Below are 20,889 nucleotides of genomic sequence, written 5' to 3' on the forward strand. Positions count from 1 at the left end.
CTACCGGGACTTGATGGTTTGACTTATAGGGAGAGGTTAGACAGACTGGGACTTTTTTCCCTGGAGAGTAGGAGGTTAAGGGGTGATCTTATAGAAGTCTATAAAATAATGAGGGGCATAGATAAGGTAGATAGTCAAAATCTTTTCCCAAAGGTAGGGGAGTCTATCACGAGGGGGCATAGATTTAAGGTGAGAGGGGAGAGATACAAAAGGGTCCAGAGGGGCAATTTTTTCACTCAAAGGGTGGTGAGTGTCTGGAATGAGCTGCCAGAGGCAGTAGTAAAGGCGGGTACAATTTTGTCTTTTAAAAAGCATTTGGACAGTTACATGGGTAAGATGGGTATAGAGTGATATGGGCCAAGTGCAGGAAATTGGGACTAGCTTAGTGGTATAAACTGGGCGACATGGACATGTTGGGCCGAAGGGCCTGTTTCCATGTTGTAACTTCTATGATTCTATACAAGAGGCCAGAATTGGAGGAGCGCAGAGATCTCGGAGAGTTGTAGGGCTGGAGGAGGTTACAGAGATAGGGAGGGGCAAGACCATGGAGAGATTTGTAAACAAGGGTAAGAGTTTTAAAATCGAGGTGTTGCCAGACATTGTCATGCGTATTGTGCCATGTTTAATGCGGCATGCATACAACACCACGCATACTGCAGCATGCATACTGCGCCGTGCATGCTGCAGCATGCATACTGCGCCGTGCATACTGCGCCACGTACGCTGTACATTATTAATGCAACATGTGTCAGCGTGCAATTACATAGAAATTACAATGTGGAAACAAGCTGTTCAGACTAGTCTATTTTGATGTTTATTCTACATATTGTAATGAAAAGATGATTACAATTTTTTTTAATGAATTAAGACAAACTACAGAAAAAATTGTTAACAGTTTCAGGTAATGGTTGATGTTGGCAAAAGGTGAGCTTCGAATGTGTAAATCCAATTTTGTTCTCCACTGCTATTTCTCAACAGTCCCAGTTCCGATTTGATGGTGAGAGTTTTCCTACAATCCCTCTCCTCATCGACAACCTCTTGAAAACTGGACAACCCGTCACCAAGAAAACAGGAGCTATCCTGATCAAACCAATTCCTAAGGTACACGTTAACATCTCAGACATCCTATGGAAAAGGACACAGACCACTCTAAAGTAAAAATACTCAATTGGAGGAGGGCCAATTTCAGTGGGATGAGAACGGATCTGGCCCGGGTAAATTGGAATCAAAGATTGGCAGGCAAAACTGTAATTGAACAGTGGGCGGCCTTTAAGGAGGAGATGGTTCGAGTACAGTCTAGACACATTCCCACAAGGCAGAAAGGTGGGGCAACTAAAGCCAGAGCTCCCTGGATGACAAAAGAGATAGTGAGTAAGATGAAATGGAAAAAAGGAGCATATGACAGATGTCAGGTTGATAACACAAGTGAGAACCAGGCAGAATATAGAAAGTTCAGAGGGGAAGTGAAAAAGGAAATAAGAGGATCAAAGAGAGAGTATGAGAATAGATTGGCAGCCAAAATAAAGGGGAATCCAAAAATCTTCTACAGGCATGTAAACAGTAAACGGGTAGTAAGAGGAGGGCTGGGGCTTATTAGGTACCATAAAGGAGATCTACTTATGGAGGCAGAGGGGATGGTCAAGGTACTAAATAAGTACTTTGCATCTTTGGTCTTTACCAAGGAAGAAGATGCTGCCAGAGTCTCAGTAAAGGAAGATATAGTTGAGATACTGGCTGGGCTAAAAATTGATAGATAAGAATAGGTACTTGAAAGGCTAGCTGTACTTAAAGTCGATAAGTCACCCGGTCCAGATGGGATGCATCCTAGGTTGCTGAGGGAAGTAAGGGTGGAAATTGCGGAGGTACTGGCCATAATCTTCCAAACATCCGTAGGTATGGGGATGGTGCCAGAGGACTGGAGAATTGCAAATGTTACACCCTTTTTTGAACAAGGGTGTAAGGATAAACCGAGCAACTATAGGCCAGTCAGTTTAACCTCAGTGGCGGGGAAACTTTTAGAAACAATAATCCAGGACAGAATTAACAGTCACTTGGACGAGGGTGGATTGATTGGAGAAAGCCAGCACAGATTTGTTAAAAGGCAAATCGTGTTTAACTAACTTGAAAGAGTTTTTTGATGAGGTAACAGAGAGGGTAGATGAGGGCAATGCAGTTGATGTGGTGTATATGGACTGCCAAAAGGCATTTGATAAAATTCCACATGGTAGGTTTATCATCAAGATGGCAGCCCATGGAATAAAGGGGGCAGTAGCAACATGGATACAGAATTGGCTAAGGGACAGGAAACAGAGAGCAGTGGTGAACGGTTGTTTTTCGGACTGAAGGGAGGTGTACAGTGGTGTTCCCCAGGGGTCAGTGCTGGGCCCACTGCTTTTCTTGATATATATTAATGACTTGGACTTGGGTGTACAGGGCACAATTTCAAAATTTGCAGATGACGCAAAACTTGGAAGAGTAGTAAACAGTGAGGAGGATAGTGATAGACTTCAAGAGGACATAGACAGGCTGGTGGAATGGGCGGACATGTGGCAGCTGAAATTTAACGCAGAAAAATGCAAAGTGATACATTTCAGTAGGAAGAACGAGGAGAGGCAATATAAATTAAAGGGCACAAATCTAAAAGGGGTACAGGAACAGAGAGATCTGGGGGTATATGTGCACAAATCGTTGAAGGTGGCAGGACAGGTTGAGAAAGCGGTTAAAAAAGCATATGAGATCCTCGGCTTTATAAATAGAGGCATAGAGTACAAAAGTATGGAAGTCATGATGAACCTTTGTAAAACACTGTTTCAGCCACAACTGGAGTATTGTGTCCAGTTCTGGGCACCGCACTTTAGGAAAGATGTGAAGGCTTTAGAGAGGGTGCAGAAGAGATTTACTAGAACGATTCCAGGGATGAGGGACTTTAGTTACGTGGATAGAATGGAGAAGCTGGGGTTGTTCTCCTTGGAACAGAGACGGTTGTGAGGAGATTTGATAGAGGTATTCAAAATCATGAAGGTTCTAGAAAGAGTAGATAGACAGAAACTGTTCCCATTGGCGGAAGGGTCAAGAATCAGAGGGCATAGATTTAAGGTGATTGACAAAAGAACCAAAGGTGATATGAGGAAAAACTTTTTTACACAGCGAGTGGTTAGGATCTGGAATGTACTGCCTGAGGGGGTGGTGGAGGCAGATTCAATCATGGCCTTCAAAAGGGAACTGGATAAATACTTGAAAGGAAAAAATTTGCAGGGCTACAGGAAAAGGCGGGGGAGTGGGACTATCTAGATTGTTCTTGCATAGAGCCGGCGTGGACTCGAAGGGCCGAATGGCCTCCTTCCATGCTGTAACCTTTCCATGATTCCATGATTCACACCAATTATAACCCTCCCAAGATCTCTCTCTCATGCTCTCTTTCTTTCTCTCTCGCTCTCACTGTCTTGCTCCCTCTCTCTCTCTCTCTCTCTCGCGCTCTCTCTCTCTCTCTCTCTCTTTCTCTCTCTCGTTCTCTCTTTTTCTGTCTGTCTCTCTCTTGTCCCAGAAAACTAGAGCACACGGAGATGTACCATACCAATTATAACCCATTAGGGAATTTCCTCATTGAAGTAGGAGGTAGAGGAACTGTGTGATGTGGTAGTGAGCCAAATGGACTAAAAGGTATCAGGTTTGAATCACTCTGTGGCGAGTTATCTAATCTCTGCCTGGACTAATGGTGTTGGGCAGAGGCTACAATTGGCCTCAATGCCCCGGCTTAGGAATAAGAAAAACTAGACAGGGATCCTGCTCCTACCTACTGTCTAATGACTCCTGCTGGAAATTGTGGCTAGCAGGTGATGGTCTCCACAGTTGAATAGTTTGCAGACACTCACTGTTTAAGCTCCCACACCACCATTTGGATGAGGCACCTTTGAGCTGCCAAGGCCTTTAAACTGTACTGATACTATGCATTTCTTTGTAGGATAAGTGGGTACTGGACCATGAAGATGTTCTAATCGGAGATCAAATTGGTCGGGTAAGTGCATGAGAGCTGATCTGCCTGTATGACTGATAACATTCACACAGAATATCACTCTTCTCCCCTGCCCCCCCATATTGCATAAAATCGATACCCGGGGCGCCCCCTCCTGAAAGCTTAGCCGGTTAAGCCAGTGAGCAACTCAGCTGTACAGAACAGGAAGGACTCGATGATGCCCTCTGCAGTTGAATTGCCTGCTGATGCTCACTGTCCAGGCTTGCACATGAAGACTGACTACTTGGGTGAGGAGAGCTGTTGGTGCCTGTGGAACGGTACTCCACCACCCACCACCCACCATCCATCCTCTCCAGGATCAGCACCTTCAGGAGATTGTTTTGGGGACGGAGTATGTTCTGCTGTTTGAGGCAACCAGGTGTATGACTGATCAACAGGTGTCGTGGCTTTTAACCTTTCCTAATCCTTCTGCCCACAGGGTAACTTTGGCGAGGTGTTCAGTGGGAGGATGAGAAATGACAATACTCTAGTGGCTGTGAAGATGTGCCGCGAAAATCTCCCTGCTGACCAGAAGAATAAGTTCCTCATGGAAGCCAGGTCTGTACTGGTGGCGTGTAGCATGGGATCCCAGCTTCATGAGATCAGTGATAATCTGTACAAACAGCAAAATACACAGATCAAAGGCTTGGCGAGCCAGCTCCTTAACTAACTCTTAGCATGGTGTAGTTGTCCAGGCCGATCCAGGAGTGTTGTATGCCCTACCAAAGATGTTCTGGTAATCTCTAAATAACCTATCTAATATAAGTAATGTTTTGGAACCAGAATTACCATTGCTGTGTGTCTACCACCAACACTCTGCCGTTTTATGGATGAGTGAGCTCAGTGGACCACAGCACTGCATTGTGATGGGAGTGACCGTTCACTGGTGTCCAGCGATGGGAGTGACCGTTCACTGGTGTCCAGCGATGGGAGTGACCGTTCACTGGTGTCCAGCGATGGGAGTGACCGTTCACTGGTGTCCAGCGATGGGAGTGACCGTTCACTGGTGTCCAGCGATGGGAGTGACCGTTCACTGGTGTCCAGCGATGGGAGTGACCGTTCACTGGTGTCCAGCGATGGGAGTGACCGTTCACTGGTGTCCAGCGATGGGAGTGACCGTTCACTGGTGTCCAGCGATGGGAGTGACCGTTCACTGGTGTCCAGCGATGGGAGTGACCGTTCACTGGGGTCCAGCGATGGGAGTGACCGTTCACTGGGGTCCAGCGATGGGAGTGACCGTTCACTGGGGTCCAGCGATGGGAGTGACCGTTCACTGGGGTCCAGCGATGGGAGTGACCGTTCACTGGGGTCCAGCGATGGGAGTGACCGTTCACTGGGGTCCAGCGATGGGAGTGACCGTTCACTGGGGTCCAGCGATGGGAGTGACCGTTCACTGGGGTCCAGCGATGGGAGTGACCGTTCACTGGGGTCCAGCGATGGGAGTGACCGTTCACTGGGGTCCAGCGATGGGAGTGACCGTTCACTGGGGTCCAGCGATGGGAGTGACCGTTCACTGGGGTCCAGCGATGGGAGTGACCGTTCACTGGGGTCCAGCGATGGGAGTGACCGTTCACTGGGGTCCAGCGATGGGAGTGACCGTTCACTGGGGTCCAGCGATGGGAGTGACCGTTCACTGGGGTCCAGCGATGGGAGTGACCGTTCACTGGGGTCCAGCGATGGGAGTGACCGTTCACTGGGGTCCAGCGATGGGAGTGACCGTTCACTGGGGTCCAGCGATGGGAGTGACCGTTCACTGGGGTCCAGCGATGGGAGTGACCGTTCACTGGGGTCCAGCGATGGGAGTGACCGTTCACTGGGGTCCAGCGATGGGAGTGACCGTTCACTGGGGTCCAGCGATGGGAGTGACCGTTCACTGGGGTCCAGCGATGGGAGTGACCGTTCACTGGGGTCCAGCGATGGGAGTGACCGTTCACTGGGGTCCAGCGATGGGAGTGACCGTTCACTGGGGTCCAGCGATGGGAGTGACCGTTCACTGGGGTCCAGCGATGGGAGTGACCGTTCACTGGGGTCCAGCGATGGGAGTGACCGTTCACTGGGGTCCAGCGATGGGAGTGACCGTTCACTGGGGTCCAGCGATGGGAGTGACCGTTCACTGGGGTCCAGCGATGGGAGTGACCGTTCACTGGGGTCCAGCGATGGGAGTGACCGTTCACTGGGGTCCAGCGATGGGAGTGACCGTTCACTGGGGTCCAGCGATGGGAGTGACCGTTCACTGGGGTCCAGCGATGGGAGTGACCGTTCACTGGGGTCCAGCGATGGGAGTGACCGTTCACTGGGGTCCAGCGATGGGAGTGACCGTTCACTGGGGTCCAGCGATGGGAGTGACCGTTCACTGGGGTCCAGCGATGGGAGTGACCGTTCACTGGGGTCCAGCGATGGGAGTGACCGTTCACTGGGGTCCAGCGATGGGAGTGACCGTTCACTGGGGTCCAGCGATGGGAGTGACCGTTCACTGGGGTCCAGCGATGGGAGTGACCGTTCACTGGGGTCCAGCGATGGGAGTGACCGTTCACTGGGGTCCAGCGATGGGAGTGACCGTTCACTGGGGTCCAGCGATGGGAGTGACCGTTCACTGGGGTCCAGCGATGGGAGTGACCGACTATTCAATGATGTCCATAAATCATGTGAAAAATTGGGGCTGTTTTCATTGGCATACAAGAGATTATGGAGTGATTTGATAGAGGTGTTTAAAATCATAAAGGGATGGAGCATAGTAGAACCAGTCTGTTTCCAGAGATTGATTGGTCTAGAACAAGGGGACAAAGATATAAGATTAAACGTAAGAGGTTTGGAACAGAGAGCAGGAGAAACTTTTTTTGCACGGGGCTGTGAGGCTGTGGAGTTGGTGATTGAGTAGAGACCAGGTCAATATTTAAGAATAGGTTGGATAGATGATTGAAGGAAAGGGGAATAAAGGGATATGGGAACAGAGCAGGCACATCGGATTAGGACTATTGCTCTTGTGGAGGATAAACACTCAGACGGACTGGTTGGGCCGACCGGCTTGTTTCTGTGTTGTAATTCTGTGTGTGACACATCTGTGAGGCTGTTAAAGGAAAGGGCGCTATTTTAACATTCTGGGTTTTTTTCAGAATCCTGAAACAATACGATCATCCAAACATCGTCAAACTCATTGGGGTCTGCACTCAGAAACAGCCCATTTACATCGTCATGGAGCTGGTACAAGGTGAGGGGATCAGGCACTAAAGCAGGGCGACTAACAGCAGGGGGCGAAAAGTAACGAGAAAATGAACATTCAGCCCTTCGAACCTATTCCTTCCACAGATCATCTACAACCTGTTCCGTCATGAACTACACCCAATCAAAAGCAAAACACTGTTGGAAATCTGAAATATAAACAGAAAATGCTGGAAAATACTCAGCAGGTCAGGCAGCATCTGTGGAGAGAGAAACAGAGTTAATGTTTCAGGTCAATGACCGTTCATGAGAACTGGAAGATATTAGATTAACAGTTTTTCATATTCATCAAATCACTGATGTACACAATCAAATCACCGCTGACCTAATTTGGCTCCCGGTCCAGGAACGGCTCGATTTTAAAATTCTCATCCTTGTTTTCATATCTCCCCGTGGCCTCACCCGCCCCTATCTCTGTAACCTCCTCCAGCCCTACAATACTCCAAGATCTCTGCGCTCCTCCAATTCTGGCCTCTTGCACGTCCCCGATTTTAATCGCTCCACCATCGGCGACCGTGCCTTCAGCTGCCTAGGCCCTAAGCTCTGGAATTCCCTCCCTAAACCTCTCCGCCTCTCTCCTCCTTTAAGACACTCCTGAAAATCTACCTATTTGAACAAGCTTTTGGTTGCCTGTCCTAATATCTCCTTACGTAGCTGTGTCAAATTTTGTTTGAAAATCGCTCCTGTGGAAGGGCCTTGGGATGTTTTACTACGTTAAAGGCACTGTATAAATGCAAGTTGTTGTTGTTGCTATACACCATCAAATCGCTGATGTACACCATCAAATCGCTGATGTACACCATCAAATCGCTGATGTACACCATCAAATCATTCACACACTTCAAGAAACATGCCTTTTCACTCGTTACTTTCTCATTTCAGGGGGGGATTTCTTGACATTTTTACGCAATGAAGCAAATAGACTTCGCACCAAAGACCTGATAAAGATGGCGGAGAATGCTGCCGCCGGAATGGCCTATCTGGAGAGCAAGCACTGCATCCACAGGTTAGTACAGAACAAACTCTGGGAACCGTTCCAATGATACAGTCGCATGGGGTCACGGAGCCGGTTGATTGTTGATTTGATTGTCACTATGCCTGGTTCCTGTTTCTTCTCTGGCAAATTCCTCTTCTTCTCCCTCCTGAAGGGGGGTGGGGGGGGGATTCATGGGAACCCTGCAATACCTTTCCCATAATGGCCGTTAGTCCTCTCTTAACTTTGGCGGCGAGCTGTCCGACTACAGTGAACATCACAGCCAACCCCAAACCTGCTCTCACCCAACAGGAGCCACCAGCTCACAATCATAAGTGGGAACTTGGGTGGATTTTCTTCCCCTTTTCCTCAGTCCAGGGCAGTGAGGTCAATTGTAGTTCACCTGCAGCCATTCCAGCGGAGACCAGCTAACTTGCACTACTCTGCACAGATCAGGTCTCCGTATTATAAAAAGGATATGGAGGCACTGGAGAAGGTGCAAAAAAGATTTACAAGGATGATACCAGAATTGAGAGGTTTTAGCTATTAGGAAAGATTGAACAGGCTGGGGCTCTTTTCTCTAGAAAAGAGAAGACTGAGGGGTGACCTGATAGAGGTCTTTAAGATTATGAAAGGGTTTGATACAGATGTTTCCACTTGTGGGGAGACCAAAACTAGGGGCCATAAATATAAGATAGTCACCAATATATCCAATAGGGAATTCAGGAGAAAACTAGTTACTGAGAGAGTGGTTAGGTTGTGGAACTCGCTACCACATGGAGTAGCTGAGGGAGCGCTGCAATGTCGAAGGTGCCATCTTCCAGATAACATGATAAACTGAGGCCCCATCTGCCCTCTCAGGTGGACATAAAAGATCCCATGGCACTATTGGAAGAGCAGGGGAATTCTTCTGGTGTCCTGGCCAATATTTATCCCTCAACCAACATCAATAAAACAGATGTGGCCATTTTATTTCATTGCTGTTTGTGGGAGTTTGCTGTGCACAAAGTGAAAGAAAGTTGACTTGAATTCTCTTACAGAGATCTGGCAGCCCGGAACTGCCTGGTTTCTGAGAAGAATGTGCTGAAGATCAGTGATTTTGGGATGTCTCGAGAGGAAGAGGATGGAGTGTACTCCTCTACCGGAGGAATGAAACAAATTCCTATCAAATGGACGGCACCTGAGGCACTCAATTATGGTATGTCATGGCTTTCAGTAAGACTAGGACTAATTAATTTTAAACCCTATTTAATAAGTGTGAGCATCAGTGTGTCAACCTGCCACAGCAGTGAGTACCTGCAGGTTAATCAACCACAGTGTTTGCTAGAATCGAGCTCGATTTTTTACCTCACCCGACGCCCACACTCACCGACATTTCAGCAGCGAGCTCTAGATATCGATCAGGAGCCTCGGCTGATATTTTTCCCCCTCTCCCTAGGGGCACTGAGGCCGACTGACTAACTCAGCACGGACCAGGGATCGAACCTGGGACTTTCCCCTTTGTGTGACTCAGTGACACACCATGGAAGGGGCTGTCACCCTGAGGCAATGATGTTTATTCAGCTCCTTATGCTGCTCGAATTAGAAAATCAGAGGACGCCAATCAGCATTATTTTTTTACAAATTGTGTCGCATTATTTATTAATATTTTGGGATGGGAGCATTTACAATCCTGGGGGATCGGCCTTGACTCTGTGCGATAGTGTAAAAGGGGTGCTCGTCAGTCGGCAGCCCGTTTTACATCTCTCCTGATTTTTATTTCCTTTGATGTCAATTGTGGAACAGACGTAAAACGTGCCGCCGATTCACTATCACCTGTTTTACACCATCGCACAAAGTCAAGATCTATGTGGTGCTCATATTTGTAAAATTCCCTTGTGAAAGTCTGTGGGCGCTAAATTGGGCCCATTTTTTTGGCGCTACATGGCCTCTCCGACATCCAGGATGGCGCCGTGGATGTGCACGCACGTTTCCAGCGTGATGTGCGCCAGACACCACCTTGGTATAGGAGTTAGCGCAGGCACAGATAACGAATGCTGGAATCATGTAAAGTAGGGAGAAAATGGCTTCAATCAGTGTGCAACGCTGATTTAAAGTGACAGACACCATTTTGGGACTTAACGCTCAACTCAATGCAGAATCTTAACCCCGACCATCTGAACGTGTCTTAGAGTGCCTGGAGGACCCCCCCAACCGGCGCTATTTAAAGGGACCATGCAGGATTTACACGTTAGTGGTTGGATTATTGCTTCTGGTTGCTGAAACATTTGTAACTGTTTTTGGAGGTCTCCTAGACTTGAATACTAGGACGCAGGGACATAGCCTAACATTTACAGCTGGGACGTGCAGGAGTGAAGTTAGGAAATGTTCTACACACAAAGGGTGGGAGACATTTGGAACGCTCTTCCACAGATGACAGTTGATGCAAGCTCACTTGTGAATGTTAAATCTGAGGTTGATAGATTGCTGTGAACCAAGGGTATTAAGGGATATGGAGCTAAGACGGGTATATGTGGAACAGGCTCGAGGGGCTAAATGCCACTGCCACTTGCTGCCTCCTGATATGTGCCACCTTCTCCTGCAAGAAAGAGGGACGTGTGTCTGGGTGATGTGCCTGTTATGGTTGAATAGCTAGTGTGTGTGGCCTGTGAGTTGTGGGTGGGCGGCTTGAAACAGTGGTAATGTGTGAGGAAGCATCTGGTTGGAAGAGTTGAGTACTGATGGAAAGAGTTTTTTGGTATGTGGTGTAGTGCATGGTGCAGTTGGTATGAGACGCCACTTGAGAGTTGACCTTGCTCACCTTGACCACTCCTGTCAAAGCATTGAACTTCTTCCTGCACTGCATCCATGTTCATGATGCTGTGCGGCTGGCATCGACTTCATCCCTCGCTGCCTCCCACTGCCTTTTGGATATATATCTGGAGGGCCTCTTGCCCTTCTCCCACCCCCCCCCTCCACTGCGGATATAGGATGTCCCTTCTTCTGTCCACCTCTTACACCAAGGTCTCTAGTGCATCAGCAAGACACTTGGTGCACACCCTCTCGCAGGCCTGGTACCAACTCAGATCAGCAGATTGGTGAGGTCTGGCATGCAGATTGGAGGATGTGAGATTTAATAGTGCGCAACTTTTATTCAATGTTTTAACATAGCTCATCAGTGTGTAAACATAGGGATGGGACCTGTATCTGTGGTTTACGTGTGCATTGTCTGATCTCTGTTCATACTCCGTGCGTACGGTAGACTGTTATTTTCAGCAAATAACAGGCACCAGCTACCTTTAAGAGATTTCGAAGCAACATCCTCCCTTTAAGAGATTGAGCTCCCCCTGGTGGCGGAAAGTGCGAATCGCATTGATTCCACGTGCAAGGCCCGGAATGGAACGCTGATTGCAGGGGAGTCCTTGGGCCACCTGCGCAGGGGTCATTGTACGCGGGTAATAGCACATCACGCTACCTACGCCCAAAAACGGCCCTTATCTAATTTTTTCCCCCTGTGTTCGTTAAATAAAACCAGAAACTGCTGTGAACATATGGCAGGTGAAGGATTTGATGGGGTAGATAGAGAAAAACTATTTCCTCTGGAGGGAGAGTCCAGAACAAGGGGGCATAACCTTAAAATTAGAGCTCGGCCGTTCAGGAAGCACTTCTTCTCACAAAGGGCAGTGGAAATCTGGAACTTTCTCTCCCAAAAGAAATTGTTGAGGCTGGGGGTCAATTGAAACAGAGATTGATAGATTTTTGTTAGGCAAGGTATTAAGCGATACGGAACCAAGACGGGTAGATGGAGTTAAGATACAGATCAGCCATGATCCAATTGAATGGCGGAACAGGCTCAAGGGGCTGAATGGCCTCCTCCTGTTCCTATGGTCCTAGGCCTTTCAGCATCTGAAAGAGAAAAGGCCGGTTCATGATTCTGGTGTAAAACTTCGACCAGTACTGATGAAAAGGTCTTGGCCCAGAAACACGATCCTGCTTCTATTCCGTGCGGATGGACCTGCTCTTTTTTAAATCTCTGTCTCTGTTAATTTACCAAGTTGATTATTTCACAGGGCGGTTCACAACTGAGAGTGACATCTGGAGTTTTGGGGTGCTGCTGTGGGAGACTTTCACTCTGGGCTCAACACCATACCCAACAATGACAAATCAGCAAACTCGAGAGGAGATTGAACAAGGTGAGAGTTCGCACAAGAGAAGTTTAAAGCAATAAGAATGGAAAAAAGCACTGGGCACAACAAACATCCCTTTTTCATAATCACTGCCACTGACCAACCTTCTCAACCTGTGCTTTCTGCTGTTTGATGGGACAGTGTAGAGGGAGCTTCACTCTGTATCTAACCCGTGCTGTACCTGCCCTGGGAGTGTTTGATGGGGCAGTGTAGTGGGAGCTTTACTCTGTATCTAACCCGTGCTGTACCTGCCCTGGGAGTGTTTGATGGGACAGTGTAGAGGGAGCTTTACTCTGTATCTAACCTGTGCTGTACCTGCCCTGGGAGTGTTTGATGGGACAGTGTAGTGGGAGCTTTACTCTGTATCTAACCCGTGCTGTACCTGCCCTGGGAGTGTTTGATGGGACAGTGTAGTGGGAGCTTTACTCTGTATCTAACCCGTGCTGTACCTGCCCTGGGAGTGTTTGATGGGACAGTGTAGTGGGAGCTTTACTCTGTATTTAACCTGTGCTGTACTTGCCCTGGGTCTGTTCGATGCTGACACTGAGAAGTCTGAAATGAAAAGCGCATGTGCAGATATCAGATGAGGGCAGGATTGAGCCTGCCGACACTTACTATTGGGCTGACACATGTAGAATGTCGGTGTGGGTAAGGTGCTGCCGAGTGTGCGGAACCGAACCCCAGAAACCTTTTAAGGAGAGAAGAAATGTTGTTTGGTGGGGGTGGGGTGGGGGGGGGGGGGGAGAAAGTGGAGGGAATACACAACTGATTTGCTAATTGATTTGTTCCTTGTCCTAGGCTATCGACTCAGTGCCCCTGATTCATGCCCGGAGGAGATTTACAGTATAATGTGCCGCTGTTGGCTGTACGATCCGAAGAAACGGCCAAGTTTCAGCACCGTTCACCTGGAGCTTGTGGATGTGAGAAAAAGATGGAAATGAAACTGGAATTTATTTCTTTTGTGGAGTCTCCCTGTTCCCCTTGGCGTGAATACTTTAGTACAGCAGCAGCAGAGGTTAACAGAGCTGGGGAGTAACACCAAATGTTTAGCTTAATTCTCATCCTTGTTTTCAAATCCCTCCATGGCTTCGCCCCTCCCCATCTCTGTGATCTCCTCCAGCCCTACAACCTTCGGAGATCTCTGCGCTCCTCAATTCTTGCCTCTTGCGCATCCACGATTTTAATCGCTCCACCATTGGCGGCCATGCCTTCGGCTGCCTAGGCTCTTAAGCTCTGGAATTCCCTCCCTAAACCTCTCCACCCCTGTACCTCTCTCACCTCCTTTAAGACACTCCTGAAAACCTACCTCTTTGACCGAGCTTTCGGTCACCTGTCTGAATACCTGCTTATGTGGCTCAGTGTCAACGTTCGTTTGATAACGCTCTTGTGAAGTGCTTTGCACCTGTTTTAAAAATCTCTCTTTAACCTATGGGTGCTGAGGCTAATTGTAGAACCCCAACCACTAACACAACACAGACTGGCATTGAACCTGGGACCTTTCTAGTTTGAATGGTTCATCTGCTCACTATCTTAACCAGCTGAACCATTGAAGGAGCCCTCAGAAAAGTCTATAGGCTACATGATTAATATGGGAAATATTTGCCATTACTAAATCTGCCTGCACGATCTTCCTGTACATGCTAACTGATGTTGAATTGTTATCTTGGAATTAATTATGCTCAAGATTGTGTATTTCAAGGATGTCTAAACCATGACCTCTGGGCCAATTCTGACCCTCGAGCCTAGCAATCCAGCCCAGGCAACTTTGTTCTTTTTGCGTTTATATTTCTCACTTGTTGGTTTGTCCTATTTGAATTTTATCTGCCTGGAGGTTTGAAAAGGCCTGTTCTAAGTGCTGTTTTTTCATTGGTGGATAAATCTTAAAATCAGAACACCAAGATCTGTTAGTATCAGCAACAGATTAATGAGAACATTGATTTAAACTGTACATGGGGCCTCCTGAAGCTCGATGGTGTGCAGCTAAATGGCTCACAACGACAAAAAGCTCAAATGCTCCTGATATACTGTGTTCTACTGTGAAAATGAACCGCAGAAATGTTAATCCATGAAGTACAACAGTCTGCTATGTAATAAAGCTTAAACTGGAGTGCTATAAGTTATTAATTTATGTGTTGAATTGGTTTACTGTAGTGTGCGGTGAAACAAACAAACAAACTATAGTGACCTAATTTATTGCCTTATGCTCTATACTGGTGTACAGTGCAATGAGAATTGAGTTGTAGATATATAAATATCTAGCCTCTGCTCTAGGCCAGTTGTGCTGATAATATAGACTGGACTGGGAGTCTCCACTTCACAAGATGGATACAGTTAGAGGAGGTCATTCAATCCATCTATCAAGTTCCCCCATCATGTCAGCCAACTGTTGGGGTGGATGTTAAAGAAAAATTAGGACATCTCCCAGTGTCCTGATCAACATTCCTCTGTCAACCAACACCACCAATAATAAATCATCTCATCGCTGTTCATGAGAATTTGCTGGGTGCAAAATGGCTGCTTTATTTGCCTACAGTGAGTGCACTTCAAAAAGTAATTTACTGTAGGTGAAGTGCTTTGACAGTGCATTCGCACCACAAGTCAGCGTGGCTACAAAGGTGGTTTAGGTTTTATACTGTGCTAACCTTCTGGAGTGTAAATCGAATATCAAAGCCCAAACTAACTCTTAAAGTGAAAGCAGAGCAAGACTACTTCCCACAGGGGCTCTCACTCCACTTGTCAGATTGGCCCTGACACCTGATTCAGGCTACATTTACACTACAAGCATGTGATCAGTGGGGAGAAAAGCACTGTGAGATTTTTGTTTTTTTTATTCGTTCATGGGATGTGGGCGTCGCTGGCGAGGCCGGCATTTATTGCCCATCCCTAATTGCCCTTGAGAAGGTGGTGGTGAGCCGCCTTCTTGAACCGCTGCAGTCCGTGTGGTGACGGTTCTCCCACAGTGCTGTTAGGAAGGGAGTTTAAGGATTTTGACCCAGGATGAAGGAACGGCAATATATTTCCAAGTCGGGATGGTGTGTGACTTGGAGGGGAACGTGCAGGTGGTGTTGTTCCCATGTGCCTGCTGCTCTTGTCCTTCTAGGTGGTAGAGGTCTCGGGTTTGGGAGGAGCTATCGAAGAAGTTTTGGCAAGTTGCTGCAGTGAATCCTGTGGATGGTACACACTGCAGCCACAGTGCGCCCGTGGTGAAGGGAGAGAATGTGGTGGATGGGGTGCCAATCAAGCGGGCTGCTTTGTCCTGGATGGTGTCAAAATGATTGAATCCTGGCTCCCTTTGTACATTACCACGGGAGATTGACTAGTACAAGTGTAGTCACTCAATCCTAGCCCATGGGTGCTACTTGTGTCTCAGTGGGTAGTGCTCTTACCTCTGAGTTAGAAGGTTGTGGGTTCAAGCCCCACTCCAGAGACTTGAGCACAAAGTCCAGGCTGATACTCCACTGCAGTACTGAAGGAGTGCTGCAGCGTCGGAGGTGCTGCCTTTTGCACGAGACAATAAACTGTGCCCTCAGCTGCCTTCTCAGGTGGATGTAAAAGATCCCATGGTTTTATTTCGAAGAACAGGGGAGTTCTCCCCAGTGTCCTGGGCCAACATTTATCCCTCACCCAACACCACCTAAAAACAGATTATCTGTTCATTATCACAGTGCTGTTTGAGGGGCCCTTGCTGTGCTCAAAGTGGCTGCCATGTTTCCTACATTACAGCTTCAAGAAGTACTTCATTGGCTGTAAAGTGCTTTGGCAGGTCCGGAGGTTGTGGAAGGTGCTATATAAATGCACTCCTGGATTGCTGAGTGGGAGGTGGGCGGAGCACCGTGATGGCTCTGGGAGGTCTGCTGCTCCTCCAGGCCGCTAGGGGCGCTGTGCGGCTAATATAAGGTGAAGCGGCGGGGTCCCTGAGGGGTGCAACGGTTCCAGTCCGATTAGTCTGTGCCGGGGCGAAGAAGGACTCGGATCGTGGCCCGCCTCCTCCTCCTCCTCCACCACCATCTCCATCCAAACCTCTTCTCCCCCACCAGTCACAGCCGCGGGCCGGCAGCGGCACAGTGCCCCGGCCAGTGTGAGGGGGGGCGGTCCCTTAGCCTTGCGCTCTACGGGAGTTCGAGGACGGAGCGATGACACCGGGAGGCCTAGGTGCGGGATGCCGCCGCTGAAGCCGCCCCTCAGAAGTGGAGGCGGCGGGGGTGCGGCGGCCCCGGGCACTCGAAGGATGAAGCTGAAGAAGCAAGTGACGGTTTGCGGCGGCGCCATTTTCTGCGTGGCCGTGTTCTCGCTCTACCTGATGCTGGACCGGGTGCAGCACGAACCGGGCAGGCGGCAGAGCGGCGTCAGCTTCCCGCGGGTAAGAGCAGCGCAACACCCCCCCCCCCGCACCCCGGCGGCAGGGCACAAGCCCCCCCCGCACCCCGCACCCCGGCGGCAGGGCACGCAGGGCACAAGCCCCCCCCGCACCCCGGCGGCAGGGCACGCAGGGCACAAGCCCCCCCCGCACCCCGGCGGCAGGGCACGCAGGGCACAAGCCCCCCCGCACCCCGGCGGCAGGGCACAAGCCCCCCCCGCACCCCGGCGGCAGGGCACAAGCCCCCCCCCCCCCCCGCACCCCGGCGGCAAGCCCCCCGCAGGACCTTTTTAATGCAATGTTAAATAACCGCTGAAATGTGTTAGCAATCTTTTAGGCAGTGAGTTAAGATCTGGAATGCACTGCTGAAAGGGTGCTGGAAGCAGATTCAATAGTGATTTTCAAAAGGGAATTGGATAAATATCTGAAGGGGAGAAAATTGCAGGGCTATGGGGAAAGGGCAGGGGCGAGGGATTAATTGCATAGCTCTTTCAAAGAGCTGACACAGAAACGATGGGCCAAATGGCCTACGGGCGCCGTAAGATAGATCGATTTACAGAATCGGTCAGCATTCGTGATGGGTGTACAATTATTGAAAATGTTCCTAATTTTACCGATACCCTTTCTGTACCCCTCTCAAGTTATTCCTCTTATGTGAGGCTAGACGGTGAGTGGATGAGGGCTGTATTTGACAACGGTGGGTATCGTGCCTGAGCTCGATCCTGCTTCTGAAGTGCACTTCCAGCAGATTGCTGAATGCAAGCAGAAGCATTGGCTGTTCCCCACCCCCCTACCTAGGGGTGCGATATGCAATTATATATCTCTGCCTGTGACAGCCTATTGCACCTCTGTCTGTGTGACTCAGTACCACATTAACCTAATCAAACACTAATCCAGCATACTTCTGCTGTGTTGTATCTGCTTCTAATCTGCATGGATCAATGACGCCGTTCTTTATCCAAAGCCGTTTTGACATGATTGTCTCCCCTCGCCAATCAAATAGAATCTTACAATCACCTTAATTTAAAACTGACTGCCTTCAATGTGACTATAAATTTTATCCAGGTTCCATAAACTTTTCTGATTCCTTCTCTTTTTTCCCCCCCCTGCCCCCGTGCCTCTCCTGAAGGGACTGACTCATGCTGCAGTACAGTTGTGTGGTTATCTGCTGTCCTCCAGCTCTTGGCAACTGACTATTCTTCCAGTGTGATGCAGATGAAATGGAGCATGTGAATTTTGGAATTATGGCAAAGAAGCAAAATTGCTGGGAATGTGCAGCAGATGCATTAACGTTTTGGGTGGGACCCTTATGTGTCAGCCTTGGCTCAGTTGGTAGCACTGTCACCTTCAATAAGAATGTCGTGGGTTCAAGCTCCCCTCCAGGATTTGGACACATAATCTAGACTGACACTTCAGTGCAGTACTGAGGGAGTGCTGCACTATCGGAGGTGCTGTTTTTCGGATGAGACGTTAAACTGACACCCTGTCTACCTCTTCAAGTAAACGTAAAAGATCCCATGGTACTATTTCGAAGAACTGGGAGTTCTCCCTGGTGTCCAGGGTTTATCCCTTGAGCAACAGCACTGAAATCAGATTATCAGTGCTGTTTATGCGTCCTTGCTGTGTGCAATATGGCTGCCATGTTTGCCTACATAACAGTAACTACAGTTCAAAAGTAGTCCATCAAAATGCTTTGATGAGAAAGGTGATTTAGAAATGCAAGTTCTTTATCAGGAAGGCTACTCAGGGGCTCCCATTGCTTTTCAAATCCAGTTTGGTTAAAAACCGTCCACACCAAAAGCTAGCCTGCATTTTCTGCCTTCCAGTGTGAGAAGTTGGGCTGTTTTTGCAGTGCCTGCCGCCCCAGGTAAAATGCGGTCACAGAGCGCAGCACACTGCCATTTGTCCAGAAGTACAAATTGCGTGTTGAGCAGTATGTCTGGTTCTGGTCACCGAGACATGATGTTCCGGCATTGGAGGCAGAGCAGTGGAGAGACAGACTAATTCCTAATATCGAAGGACTGAATTATATTGAGGTGGGGGGTGAGGAAGAAATGTGGGATTTTCTTTGTTGGAAGCAGACAAATGAGAGGTGACCGTACAGATATGATCTAGTTAGCGGTATAGAAAAGGTAAATTCTAAATGCAAGTTCAAATTAAGCAGGCACAGGTTCAAATCAGCAAAAGACAAATTTAAGACTGATGTTAAGTCAAATCAAATCCACCTGACCGGTCAAGTTCAGATCAAGTTGGATAAATATTTGAAGGGAAAAAATTTGCAGGGCTATGGGGAAAGAGCAGGGGAATGGGACTAACTGGATTGCTCTTGCAAAGAGCTGCCGCAGGCTCGATGGGCCGAATGGCCGCCTCCTGTGCTGTAATGATTCTGAGTCTATGTAAGATATTTATCCTTGAACCCCTATTCTAAATTTGTAAAGAAATCACAGCAATGCAGAAACAAAGATGCACTGTATTGACAAAACAGTGATGCAATCATTAGCAGATGAATGAATCTTCTGGTGCAGAATATCTTTTTAAAGTAAATTTAAGATGTAATTCGTTGACCGTTTATAAAATCATTCTTGTCAAATACACTTGCCGATATGCTGCCTGCAACAGAAAACGCTGTTTCCTATTTTTAAAAAAATCTGCGCATCATATCCCGGCATAGATTTTTTTTCTTTAAAGTGACTGAAAGCCAGTATGAAAAGGGACTGTGACAGTAGAGGACAAAGGTTGCACGTGCTCAGGGGGTGAATTGATTAAGTCGAGCACTAGGACAGCCAAATGCTGAGCCTGGAATATAATATTGGGTATCAGTGTAAACACCCCAACTGCCTGATGAGTAAAGGCACTCCCTGGTGTGGTACTAAGCAATACAGGCTAGAGAGCTCCAGGTTCAATTCCTAGTCTGTGATGTGTCAATTGGGGCATTACAACTAGCCACAGCACCCCTGCAGGGTGACGAACAAACTAGACTGGGTTATCCAGCAACTCCTGTGAAGACTGGAATAGGTTCAGTTGTAATATCTTAAATAATCTGCCAGCACTCACTATCGACACGCAAGTTGAGTGGTCATTAAAGATGAGGTATAGGAGGATTGCTAGTAATCCTGAAACCACATCTCAGCAAGATTTGGGGTCTTCAGTGGAGAAAAAAGGGTGAAAATGGACCACGGAAAAGTGTTAGATGAGAACAAGGCTTCATTATCCACTGCTATAGTGTAATCAATAGCAGTGAGAGTTCAGATCGGTATTAGACACATTGCAGGTAGCATATAGGCAAGTATATTTGACACTGATTTTATAAAAGGTCAAAGAATTACATCTTAAATTTACTTTAAAAAGATATTCTGCACCAGAAGATTCATTCATCTGCTAATGATTGCGTCACTGTTTTGTCAATACAGTGCATCTTTGTTTCTGCATTGCTGTGATTTCTTTACAAATTTAGAGTCGGGGTTCAAGTATAAATGTCCTACATAGAATCGTTACAGCAGAGGAGGAGGCCATTCGGCTTGATGGGGAAAATAACGGGCCAGATGGGGAAATGAGTGGTGAATCTGGCTGCCCCTTACTCTGCCTGATATGTACCCGAATCAGCCATGGAGTGAAACCAGCTGAAATGCATCGCTATGCATCTGATTTATAGTGTGTTACTCTATTTAAAACACTCCAGTGACACTGTGACCTATATTGACCGACCTATCAGAACATTTATTTGAGCTTTCCTCACAGGGAACCTTGTCTGACCTTTGTTGTTTTTGGTAGCTGAATGATTCTGTGTCCTCCAAAGTGCTGCTTTCTCATTGGGGAAACAGAGCTGAAGGGTCAAGACTCATAGTGCAAGATACCATCAAAACTGAAAAGTCAGAATGGGTGGGAGTGGTTGGTTGGTTGATGCCAAGCTTGGGTCTTAAAGCCTGTAGGAAAGGGGGTGGGGTAAAGGGAACTTATGAACCTCTGGGAAAGAATGAGCCAAGAGTCATTCCAGCACAGGGAGGAGGCACAGTATGCAAGGGTATTTGGAACTCAGCAGGAACGAGGGAGGAAGGACATTTTAGTCAGAGGACACTGATCATAGTATGGATTGTAGTGTGCTCAGGTCGTTGCAGGTTAGTTGCCATCCCACTAATACGAGCCATTGAGTGTTTCTCTTCCC

General features: G+C 47.9%; 2 protein-coding genes across 5 annotated transcripts in view; both read left to right on the forward strand.

Moving 5' to 3' along the window:
* The window catches only part of fes (FES proto-oncogene, tyrosine kinase), a 45,385-nt gene extending 30,895 nt beyond the window's left edge, over positions 1–14,490 (forward strand). For both annotated transcript variants that reach the window (XM_067973461.1, XM_067973460.1), the window contains exons 12-19: positions 979–1,101; positions 3,962–4,015; positions 4,452–4,570; positions 7,126–7,220; positions 8,114–8,237; positions 9,245–9,402; positions 12,254–12,376; positions 13,169–14,490. In XM_067973461.1, coding sequence (XP_067829562.1) covers positions 979–1,101; positions 3,962–4,015; positions 4,452–4,570; positions 7,126–7,220; positions 8,114–8,237; positions 9,245–9,402; positions 12,254–12,376; positions 13,169–13,311 — 939 coding nt within the window. In that variant the 3' untranslated portion in view covers positions 13,312–14,490. The remainder of the gene's footprint in view (positions 1–978; positions 1,102–3,961; positions 4,016–4,451; positions 4,571–7,125; positions 7,221–8,113; positions 8,238–9,244; positions 9,403–12,253; positions 12,377–13,168) is intronic.
* A 1,789-nt stretch (positions 14,491–16,279) lies between these two features.
* man2a2 (mannosidase, alpha, class 2A, member 2) overlaps positions 16,280–20,889 on the forward strand; it is a 35,705-nt gene continuing 31,095 nt past the window's right edge. For all 3 annotated transcript variants that reach the window (XM_067973462.1, XM_067973463.1, XM_067973464.1), the window contains exon 1: positions 16,280–16,730. In XM_067973462.1, coding sequence (XP_067829563.1) covers positions 16,530–16,730 — 201 coding nt within the window. In that variant the 5' untranslated portion in view covers positions 16,280–16,529. The remainder of the gene's footprint in view (positions 16,731–20,889) is intronic.

The sequence above is a fragment of the Heptranchias perlo genome, chromosome 38, assembly GCF_035084215.1.
Source record: "Heptranchias perlo isolate sHepPer1 chromosome 38, sHepPer1.hap1, whole genome shotgun sequence".
Taxonomy (NCBI): domain Eukaryota; kingdom Metazoa; phylum Chordata; class Chondrichthyes; order Hexanchiformes; family Hexanchidae; genus Heptranchias; species Heptranchias perlo.